Source organism: Rana temporaria, chromosome 10 (assembly GCF_905171775.1).
Source record: "Rana temporaria chromosome 10, aRanTem1.1, whole genome shotgun sequence".
NCBI lineage: Eukaryota > Metazoa > Chordata > Amphibia > Anura > Ranidae > Rana > Rana temporaria.
Window position 1 is genome coordinate 102,506,979 of NC_053498.1, and position 12,031 is coordinate 102,519,009.

The 12,031-nt window shown below is 41.5% G+C and overlaps 1 protein-coding gene across 5 annotated transcripts in view; it reads right to left on the minus strand.

The window, feature by feature from the left end:
- Window positions 1-12,031, minus strand: part of NADK (NAD kinase) — a 143,300-nt gene that overhangs the window by 31,507 nt on the left and 99,762 nt on the right. For all 5 annotated transcript variants that reach the window (XM_040325879.1, XM_040325882.1, XM_040325881.1 and 2 more), the window contains 2 exons: window positions 11,737-11,866; window positions 4,374-4,482 (listed from right to left, as the gene is read on the minus strand). In XM_040325879.1, the coding sequence (XP_040181813.1) occupies window positions 4,374-4,482; window positions 11,737-11,866 (239 nt within the window). The remainder of the gene's footprint in view (window positions 1-4,373; window positions 4,483-11,736; window positions 11,867-12,031) is intronic.

Sequence of the window (12,031 nt, forward strand, 5' to 3'; positions counted from 1 at the left end):
TTTTGTGACCGCTTTAAAGTTTGTTTGGTGTCTGTAAGTGAAAGTATGAAGGAGCTGAAACTTTTGGCAGAACGTGTGTTTTGAAGCAGGAAAAAGGATGTTCTCATTGACTTCAATGTTAAAAAAAAGTGTCTAAAAGCTTAATATTTTAAAAAGTATAAATAGTACAAAAAAACTTGAAGAAGTCCCATCGTTAGCTGAACGAGACGAACATTTTAAAAGTTGAATGGTCTCAATAGCTGAAAGTATGCAGAAGTTACGCAGAGCCAAAAAAACGTACGGAATAAAATTAAAATTAAAATTAAGAACTAGACAATGCATTTCCTGAGGAAAATGCGAGTGGGAATGCTGAATTGCTGAGCCCGCACCAAAGCCATTCACCATAACCACTACACTATCATTAGGACATACAAGCAGTGTTCCTTCAGTACTTATAAAGCCTAATATCACACAGCTCCTTTCTCTATCTGCAATATAGAGAGTGTCCTGACTTGCCTGGTCGCCCCTCCCCCCTCAAGAGGCTTTCTCCACATGAGGTGGGGGAGGAGGACTGCACTGAGGTAAGGAAAGCTGTTTAGGGAATCAAAATACCATTAGAAACGCTTTCATCCACACGCAAAATCAGTTATCGTAGCCTTCAAACAAAACGTAATAAATCCACAACCGTACATGCGATCGATACAGCGACTACACCATTTGAAACACAAGGCTTTTGTGAACGCATCGATATGAAATTTATGTTGATAAACTTAAAAATGTGGCCATGTCAGCGATTTAGAAAAGAGCGTCTTTGTGTGTTTTGCAGGAATTTTTTTTAGACTTTTTAACATGACGGTCAATGGGAGGGCGTTTGAGGCACTTGTCCTTTAGAAGCTCCTGGAACTAAAAGTCAAATGCCTATCGCAAAACTGATCACATTGCCTGAAACCAGACAAGCATACCTACGTTTTGATATATAAATTGTGTATGACAAGTAGATCTTGTGGGCGTGAGAGCAATTTGTTCCCCCTTTTTTTAAAGATAACTGTTTTTTCAATCATCTCCACTCTAAAGGTCACATGACACACTCTAAATCCCTTCCATAGGGTTACATTATAACCGATTACATTTTCTGAAAAAATCGCTAAACGTAAATTGCGTTTTCACAAAAACCGTAAAAGATATCAATCTGAAAAGTCATGTTTGGATAGCTGAATATTTTGTGACCGCTTTAAAGTTTGTTTGGTGTCTGTAAGTGAAAGTATGAAGGAGCTGAAACTTTTGGCAGAACGTGTGTTTTGAAGCAGGAAAAAGGATGTTCTCATTGACTTCAATGTTAAAAAAAAGTGTCTAAAAGCTTAATATTTTAAAAAGTATAAATAGTACAAAAAAACTTGAAGAAGTCCCATCGTTAGCTGAATGAGACGAACATTTTAAAAGTTAAATGGTCTCAATAGCTGAAAGTATGCAGAAGTTACGCAGAGCCAAAAAACGTACGGAATAAAATTAAAATTAAGAAGAAGAATAATAAAAAACGAATATCAATACTGGGAATGCTTATTAAAGCATTCCCACTAAAAATGCATTCCCTGAGGAAAATGCGAGTGGGAATGCTGAATTGCTGAGCCCGCACCAAAGCCATTCACCATAACCACTACACTTATCTTTAGGACACACAGCTCCTTTCTCTATCTGCAAAGTAGAGAGTATGCTGACTTCCTGGTCGCCCCTCCCCCCTCAAGAGGTTTCCCCTCCCCCCAGGTCAGTGAGGAGGAATATTGCACTGAGGTAGAAAGCTATTTATGGAAAGAAATTCCATTACAAACGCCTTTTAATTCACAGACCAATACATTAATTACGCCTCCAAACAAAACGTAATAAATCCACAACCGTACATGCGATCGATACAGCGACTTCACCGTTTGAAAGACACGGCCCTTGTGAACGCATCGATATGAAATTTATGTTGATAAACTTAAAATTGTGGCCAAGCCAGCGATTTAGAAAAGAGCGTCTTTGTGTGTTTTGCAGGAAAATTTTTAAAATTTTTAACATGACGGTCAATGAGAGTGGTTTTGTCGCTCTTGTCCTTTAGAAGCTCCTGGAACTAAAACTAAAATACGTATCACAAAACTGATCACATTGCCTGAAACCAGACAAGCATACCTACGTTTTGATATATAAATTGTGTATGACAAGTAGATCTTGTGGGCGTGAGAGCAATTTGTTCCCCCTTTTTTTAAAGATAATTTTTGTTTTCAAAGATCTCCACTGTAAAGGTCACATGACACACTCTAAATCCCTTCCATAGGGTTACATTATAACCGATTCCATTTTGTGAAAAAAATCGCTAAACGTAAATTGCGTTTTCACAAAAACCGTAAAAGATATCAATCTGAAAAGTCATGTTTGGATAGCTGAATATTTTGTGACCGCTTTAAAGTTTGTTTGGTGTCTGTAAGTGAAAGTATGAAGGAGCTGAAACTTTTGGCAGAACGTGTGTTTTGAAGCAGGAAAAAGGATGTTCTCATTGACTTCAATGTTAAAAAAAAGTGTCTAAAAGCTTAATATTTTAAAAAGTATAAATAGTACAAAAAAACTTGAAGAAGTCCCATCGTTAGCTGAATGAGACGAACATTTTAAAAGTTGAATGGTCTCAATAGCTGAAAGTATGCAGAAGTTACGCAGAGCCAAAAAACGTACGGAATAAAGGATAAGAATAAAAAGAATAACTAGACAATGCATTTCCTGAGGAAAATGCGAGTGGGAATGCTGAATTGCTGAGCCCGCACAAAAGCCATTCACCATAACCACTACACTATCTTTAGGACATACAAGCAGTGTTCCTTCAGTACTTATAAAGCCTAATATCACACAGCTCCTTTCTCTATCTGCAATATAGAGAGTGTCCTGACTTGACTGGTCGCCCCTCCCCCCTCAAGAGGCTTTCTCCACATGAGGTGGGGGAGGAGGACTGCACTGAGGTAAAGAAAGCTATTTAGGGAATCAAAATACCATTAGAAACGCTTTCATCCACACACAAAATCAGTTATCGAAGCCTTCAAACAAAACGTAATAAATCCACAACCGTACATGCGATCGATACAGCGACTTCACCGTTTGAAAGACACGGCCCTTGTGAACGCATCGATATGAAATTTTTGTTGATAAACTTAAAAATGTGGCCATGTCAGCGATTTAGAAAAGAGCGTCTTTGTGTGTTTTGCAGAAACATTTTTTAGACTTTTTAACATGACTCTTGTCCTTTAGAAGCTCCTGGAACTAAAACTAAAATACGTATCACAAAACTGATCACATTGCCTGAAACCAGACAAGCATACCTACGTTTTGATATATAAATTGTGTATGACAAGTAGATCTTGTGGGCGTGAGAGCAATTTGTTCCCCCTTTTTTTAAAGATAATATTTTTTGTGGATGATCTCCACTCTAAAGGTCACATGACACACTCTAAACCTGCTCCATAGGATTACATTATAACCGATAAAATATCACTAAACGTAAATTGCGTTTTCACAAAAACCGTAAAAGATATCAATCTAAAAAGTCATGTTTGGATAGCTGAATATTTTGTGACCGCTTTAAAGTTTGTTTGGTGTCTGTAAGTGAAAGTATGAAGGAGCTGAAACTTTTGGCAGAACGTGTGTTTTGAAGCGGTAAAAAGCATGTTCTCATTGACTTCAATGTTAAAAAAAAGTGTCTAAAAGCTTAATATTTTAAAAAGTATAAATAGTACAAAAAAACTTGAAGAAGTCCCATCGTTAGCTGAACGAGACGAACATTTTAATAGTTGAATGGTCTCAATAGCTCAAAGTATGCAGAAGTTACGCAGAGCCAAAAAACGTACGGAATAAAATTAAAATTAAAATTAAGAATAATAAAAAACGAATATCAATACTGGGAATGCTTATTAAAGCATTCCCACTAATAAAAAACGAATATCAATACTGGGAATGCTTATTAAAGCATTCCCACTAATAATAAAAAACGAATATCAATACTGGGAATGCTTATTAAAGCATTCCCACTAATTAAGGGTTGTCAGACCTGTCCAGTTATCTCGTCAAACTTATCTGGACCCTCCTACCCCTCCCATCTCCACAACACAAAGGCCAGTCATTGTGTAGTCGCGAGGTTATGCCTGGAAGGGCTAAATATTCTCATTTGGGCAACACACGGAGCAAGCACTAGATACAGGAAAGCTTCAGATTTTTGATTTACCGGTAATAGTTTTTATTTTTTGCACTTTTTAAGCTTACATAACAAAATACTTCCAAATAGACAAAAAAGGGGGCAAGTAGAAGTACATGGTTACGGTTTACATACACTTAAAACTCTGAGATTTGATAACTGCTATTCAGCATTTCATTCTCACCTTCTCGAAAAGTGCAAAACCTTTTTTTCACTGGTCCAAAACTCTCATCGTTAATAATGTCAGGGTCTTCCAACACTTTCTTCTCCACATAGACTATCATGTTCTTTTGCTGAATAAGATAGTTGGAAAAAAAAATGTAAATGGTAAGAAAAGGTCAGCTAAAAGAGAACCCTGCTACAATATCATAATTTCATTTTTTTTTTTTTTTTTTTAATCCTTAGTAAGAAATTAAAGAAGGTATAACTGCCTTTTATGCAACGACAAAAAAAAAAATTCAATCCTGCACTCTTCTGCTAAAATCATCAGTCTACCTAAAATTGGCCCATAGCAGACACAGATAACCACTTGATTGCAAAGATCACTTCACATGTAAAACACTTTCTCAGAAAATCTCAATCAGGTCTTACTCTATGGCAAATAAGGGTTAGAAGCATTAGGCCTCGTACAGACGAGGGGATCTCCGCTGGAAACGGTCCGCCGGACCGTTTCCAGCGGAGATTCCTCCTCCAGATTTTGATCCGATGGCTTGTACACACCATCGGATCAAAATCCGCGTGGAATACATCCGCGGTGACGTGTCGCACCGTCGCAGCGACGATGACGCGGCAAGGTAAGTACTTCCACGCATGCGTCGAATCATTACGACGCATGCGAGGGAGGGGAGCGGACGGATTGATCCGGTGAGTCTGTACAGATGACCGGATCAATCTACTGGACACGATTCAAGCGGATAGATTTCTTAGCATGCTAAGAAATTTCTATCCGCTTGAAATCGATCGGCCGGACGAATCTCCGCGGATAAATATCCGCTAGGCCGTACAGACGACCGGATTTGTCCGCTGGAACTGATCCGCGGATCAATCCCAGCGGATAGATCCGGTCGTGTGTACGAGGCCCAAGATTCCAAATAAAGTTCATCTAAGGCCCCGTACACACGGTCGGTTTGGTCCGATGAGAATGAACCGAAGTTCATTTTCATCGGACCAAACCGACCGTGTGTATAGGCCATCGGTCTGGTTTCCTTCGGGCCAAAATTTCTAAACATGCTTTAAAACCGAACCGATGGACCGCTGCCCCATCGGACCAAACCGATGGTTAGTACAGAAAAGCATCGGTTCAAAACCCGCGCATGCTCAGAATCAAGTCGACGCATGCTTGGAAGCATTGAACTTCGTTTTATTCAGCACGTTGTGTGTTTGACGTCACCGCGTTCTGACCCGATCGGATTTTGGACTGATGTGTGTGCACAGATCAGGCCGTACGGCCACTTCAGAGGTGAACCGATGAAAACGGTCCGACGGGCCAGTCTCATCGGTTTGGTCCGACCGTGTGTACGGGGCCTTACAGTGATAAATCCAAAGACTGGTTGCAGCTCTTTTAAGCCTTATGGAGTCCTTCAGAACTACTAAAACTTGTTGGTGTGTTCATATATATTTTTATTCAATTAGCTAACTTTCAATCCAATAGCCTTTTTCTTTACTGTATACAGCTTTGTATTGCTGTCCCCGTAGAGATGACAAACAGAACAGGAAAATGGGGAAGTCTTTCCACTGGGCACACAGGTAACAAAAACATGAGACCCCTCAAAGTGATGGGGAATTGGGGTAAAATCTCCCCAAAATGGAAAAAGAGAAGTAAAGACCTGACAGGAGTTCAAACACCTCCCTATGCCGTTCAAAACTACATATAAAAAAGGTATGGCTGCATTATAGCATTGTAAGCAGTTCATTAAAATATCAACAAGCTCTCTACATGTTGGAGATGTGGAAAGTCTCTGGGAACCCTGCATCATATCTACTAGGAACACCCTAGTGTTTGTCTTTTTTGGAAAACTACAAAAAACATTCTGAAATACCTTCTTGCCTCTTAAATTCAGCTTATTATCTACTGGGCTTGCCTATACCAAACTCCACCAAAATAGCCACAAAGTTGATGAATCGCATCTTATCTGCAGCTAGATGTTTAGTTGCTTTAAAATGGAAGAGGACATCCCCACCATTCAGAGAGGACCTCTGTAGAACGCATACATGACGTTTAAAATGGAATATCTACCGGCTAGGTTTAACAATTTGATTACGAATATTGGCATATTATGGATTCATACTAATTCCACTGCAGGGCATGCAATTTAGGATCTGAACCCCCATAGGGACATTTTTAGAATTGCCCAGTAGGGAAGGTGTAAGGTCCTTTCCTTCCTTTTTCCCACCTCTCAACTTAAATCACGTCCCCTTTTTTCTCTCTCTCTCTTAATTCTCTATTCTTGCTCCTATTTCTTTGAATCTCTAACCTCTTGAATGTAGTTATGTGATCCAGGTTACAGTAGATTATTCTTATTTGCTCATTTTAAGATTGGATGTTAGCGAAGACAAACTATGACTACAGCTATCTGCTAAGTATTTAAGACTATCAATGGCAGACTTGCAAATGTTATGTCCTTGCGCCGCTTAAAAGAGAAGTATGGTTTCCTTTTTTTTTTTTTTATTCATACCTTACCATCTGTCCCCTGGCATCTCTGCACTGAAAACCGAGCAATCGAACACGCCGATCACTCAGCTTCCACAGTTCAGTGAGCAGAGTTGCTGACTGAGTCACAGCTCTCTGCTCTTCTGCCTCCACACTCATTGGAGCGCTGATCTTTGGAGGGGGTGGAGCAGGCTGTCTCAGCCTCTCAGCGGCTCACTAGGAGGCGGAGACGGGTACAAGTCCAGGCACCTGGCGGATCCAAAATCCCATTGTCTGGATGACGTGGTGCCTGGACGGATATCCGTGACGTCAGCAGAGAGCGGACTCCAGATTGCCCTCAGCAGAAAACGGGTCACAGTAGTGCAAATCGGATTGTACTCCTGTGACTCAAAGAAGAAGCCCAGCCAAATGAGCTTTGGCCGGACTTCTCCTTTAACTTACTGCCTTTGATTATATTGGTAACGACACTTAACAACCGGCTACTGCTTTAGAAGTTTACCTCTGCAAAGTCAATGATACATATCCTTTAATGTTGGATGTGTCTTTAGTATACATCATTGTCTGCTGTAACAAAATGTATACATCTTGGAAAACTTTTCAATAAAAAGAAAGATAAAAAAAAAAATTCAATAAGCTAGGGAAAAAATACTGCAGATTCACTTTAAAATGAATGTAAAAATGAAAAAAAAAAAAATACAAAAATTGTGAGATATCGCAAACTATGAGTTAAAAGAGCACAGCTTCAACGTTGGTGCAAACTTTCCCACGTAACTACTGGCTTCTGGGGTAGGGAGAGGGTTGGCGTGCCATCCCTTCAATAATCAGCACCGCCTGAATTACCTACAGCCAGGCCTAATCGCTGTCAACATGGGAGTGAGAAGAGAACTTGGCTTATCCTATGCAAACAATGACTTTCATAAAGTGTACTGCATGGGATTTTTTGGAGCCTCTGTTAATAGTCTGCGTTAAGTAGGTTTGCACCAACGCTAAACATGTCCTCACACTTTATGGTATGAAAAGCAGTTTAGTTCATATTTCATATTTAAAAGGGAAGATATAGCGTAATTTTAGTACCTGGAAAGTCCAATCAACATGTCCCCCCTAGGTGAGCATTTATGGGTTTAGGCAGTACTAGCAGCCGCCACCTTATGCGCGCCTAGCTCAATTTTCTGTAATTTCAGTAGGAAAATATTACTAGTTATTACTGCAGTGTTCATCTTATAGGACTGAGGCTCCATTGACTCCCAGCTCAGGAGCGCGGGGGCTACCTCTCCCCTATAGTATTCCGCAGAAAAAGAAGAGGAGCCAAGAATCCCGCCGAGGACCCCAGAAGAGGTACCACTGCACAGAGCAGGTAAGTATAACATGTTTGTTATTATCATTTAAAAAACAATTAAGTTTAGTAACACATTAACCTCTGTAGCTGCAGGCACTGAGGAATTCATCCTCCAACATGACAGCAGAAGTACTGTCTTAACTACTTGCCGACCGCCCACCGTCGTTATACGTCCTCACTTTAAAGATGAATATCTCGGTAACGGCAGCAGCTGCTGCCACAATCGAGATATTCATCTCTTCTGTGGGCGGCCGTGTAAACGATAATGGCGGTCTCCGCGGCGGATTCGCCGCGAAATCGCAGTTATCGGTGGCAGGAGAGGGCCCCCCTCCCGCCGCTCTCCCGCGCCCTCCGCCGCTTACCATAGCCGTCGGTAGCGGCGGAGGGGATCGCGACCGTTCGCTAGCTGAGCGGGGACGAGACTGAAGGAAAAATCTCCTTCGCCCGTCCCCATAGCTCTGCTGGGCGGAAGTGACGTCAAAACGTCAGTCCCGCCCAGCCTCTTAAAGAAACATTTTTTTTTTTTTGTCATTTGAAAAAATGACATTTCAAAATTTTTTCTTTTTTTTTGCATTTAAGCCTAAATATGAGATCTGAGGTCTTTTTGACCCCAGATCTCATATTTAAGAGGACCTGTCATGCTTTTTTCTATTACAAGGGATGTTTACATTCCTTGTAATAGGAATAAAAGTGATAATTTTTTTTTTTTTTCAGTGTTAAAAATTGTAAAATAAATAAAAATAAATGCGAAAACCCCCAAAAAAAATTTTAAAGCGCCCCGTCCCGACGAGCTCGCGCGTAGAAGCGAACGTATATGCGAGTAAAGCCCGCATATGAAAACGGTATTCAAACCACACAAGTGAGGCATCGCCGCGATCGTTAGAGCGAGAGCAATAATTTTAGCCTTAGGCCTACTCTGTAACTCAAAAAATGCAACCTGTAGAATTTTTTAAACGTCGCCTATCAAGATTTTTAAGGGTAAAAGTTTGACGCCATGCCACGAGCGGGCACAATTTTTAAGCGTGACATGTTGGGTATCATTTTATTCGGCGTAACATTATCTTTCACAATATATAAAAAAATTGGGCCAAATTTATTGTTGTCTTATTTTTTAATTTAAAAAAGTGAATTTTTTCCAAAAAAAGTGCGCTTGTAAGACCGCTGCGCAAATACGGTGTGACAAAAAGTATTGCAATGACTGCCATTTTATTCTCTAGGGTGTTAGAAAAAAATATATATAATGTTTGGGGATTTTAAGTAATTTTCTAGCAAAAAACAATGGTTTTGTCTCGTAAACACAATTACACTCTGCAGCTCAGTTCATTCTACTCCCCTTTCCCAGCAACCTTCTAATGTACATATGGAGCAGGTGCACAGAAATGAGGAGATAGCAGAGTGCCGAGACCTGACTTGAAGGTCTATACTGCACCTCTTGTGAATTTACGGGAGGAACTGCTTCTCTGTGGTTGCAGCTTCAGGGATGGCTTGTTTTTAACTACATTAAGGCCCCTTTCAGACTGGGGCGGGAGCTGCGGTGGCGGTATAACGCCGCTAAAAATAGCGGCGCTATACCGCCGGAATTGCCGCGGGTATCAGCCGCTAGCGGTGCGGTATTAACCCCCGCTAGCGGCCGATAAAGAGTTAATACCGCCCGCAATGCGCCTCTATAGAGGCGCATTGCGGGCGGTATTGCCGCGGTTCCCATTGTTTTCAATGGGAAGGAGCGGTGAAGGAGCGGTATACATGCCGCTCCTCTCACTGCTCCAAAGATGCTGCTGACAGGAGATTTTTTTGTCTCCCGCCAGCGCATCGCCTCAGTGTGAAAGCCCTCGGGCTTTCACATTGAGTCTGCAGTGCAGGAGTTTTTCAGGCGGGATAGCAGCGCTATTTTTAGCGCTTTACCGCCTGAAAAACTCCTCAATGTGAAAGGGGCCTTAGGCTATATGGCTCATTTATTGCAGGTTAAGAAAGTCTACAGCCACAGTCCTACTAGACAGGTATTGCTGTTGTGGCTTTTACATGCTAGCTACCATTACAAATTTCTTGTCATTATATTAAAGTGGTGGTAAACCCTCTCTGATCACTTTCACCTACAGGTAAGCCTAGATTAAGGCTAACCTGTAGGTGCAAGAAATATCTCCTTAACCCAGTGCTTCTCAAATAGTGGGGCTCCGTAAAGGGGGGCTCGTTTGACCTCGGCAAATACTGCATACTGCAGAGAGAGGGAGCAGCGCGGCGGGATCACTTGAGATTGTCCCAGCGCAGCCCCAGTAGCAGCCCGACGCGGAGGACCACGTGACCCTTTCGAGGAGAACAGACCCGATTGGATAGACATAATGCTCTATCCTGATTGGCCAAACCCGCCCGTGTGACTCTTTGTAGACACGAAGTGTAGCAGACCCTCAAGTGACATCATGGAAAATGTTTTAACAGGGATGAGAAGACAGGCGGAGAGAGAAGGAGATAACAGAAAGTCTCCCGAAGGCTAAGACGAGGAAATATGACGAGGCGTATGTAGCGCTTGGCTTCACTGTAACTACGGTGGGAGACGAGGAAAGACTGGTGAGCTTACTATTTATTCTCTTATACGTTAATAAGGATATGGTGTTATGCAGAGGTGTACTTATAACAATTTTATAGACAAATTATACTATTTACAGTCGCGCGGGGGGGGGGGGGGGGTGCGAAATGTTTTCTTCTTCCTAGGGGGGGCATGACAGAAAATAATTGCGAAGCACTGCCTTAACCTAAACTGTTAAGGAGATATTTGCATAGGAAAATGCACTGATGTCTACGGCGCAGGCGCACTGAGAATGCTGTTTTTTAGAATGGATATGGCGGCTTCTCCATCTCCACTCTGACCAATCACTGTGGCCAATCACAGCGCCGGAGCGGTGATACCCGGAAGTAACCTCCGGGAGAGATGTCTGCGGCCGGAAGGGGGGGGGGGGGGCGTTTACAACCACTTCAAATGAGATTTGCAGTAGATCAAACACTCACAAAAGCTTTCTCACTGCCAAGGAACTGTTGAGATATAGACAGAGGCTCTCTACAATAACTCTGCCTTATACCTATGAGACATCGAACACACAGTGGCTACATTATTATTAGTGAGTCACAGACTTGCATATTGAGAATGAGCCGTAAAGCACAAACATTGTGAATCGCTACAATATATACAGAAACTACCGCTAACACACTTTGATGCTATAAAAGCCAACTAATCAAACAGCAATCATGCATACATCTACATGTACCCACTTTCTTCCCTCTAGTGAAAACAATGCAACTATAAAACAATATATTGCCATCTTAAGGTTGTTATCTTTTGTAGAAATTAAATTCTGCAGCTGTTACAACTAGGCAAGCCTCACTTGGAGGGAGGTGGTTTGCGTTGAGATATTTCCTATAACATTTTGTACCATTAACACACATTGATAAGATTATCTAGTTTAGGCTCATCTCTACCATGTGCATAAAAAATTAAGGCTATACATCTCCCTGTAAGTACGAATGTATATAGTGGCCACCCCATTGGGGGAGGGGGGGAATCTCACTCACCTCTATAAGGAATACACAGAGATCCTTGAAGGGCTGCAGTAAACTTGCATCTCTGACTTTCTTGATCACCAGCACACTTTTGGGTGGTTTGTTCCACGTTAGTAGCTGGCCCGCTGGGTCCTGGATATGCCTGGTAAAACAACAAAAGATCTTACTTTCTGAAACTTACTGTCTAATAGACCGTTACACCTAGAAAAAATAAAATATGTTTTGTTAGCAGTTTCGCTGCTCTTGCCTACTGAGACTTGAAGAGCAAAGCTGGATGAAGACACGACGTGCCCGTCCAAGCAACAAA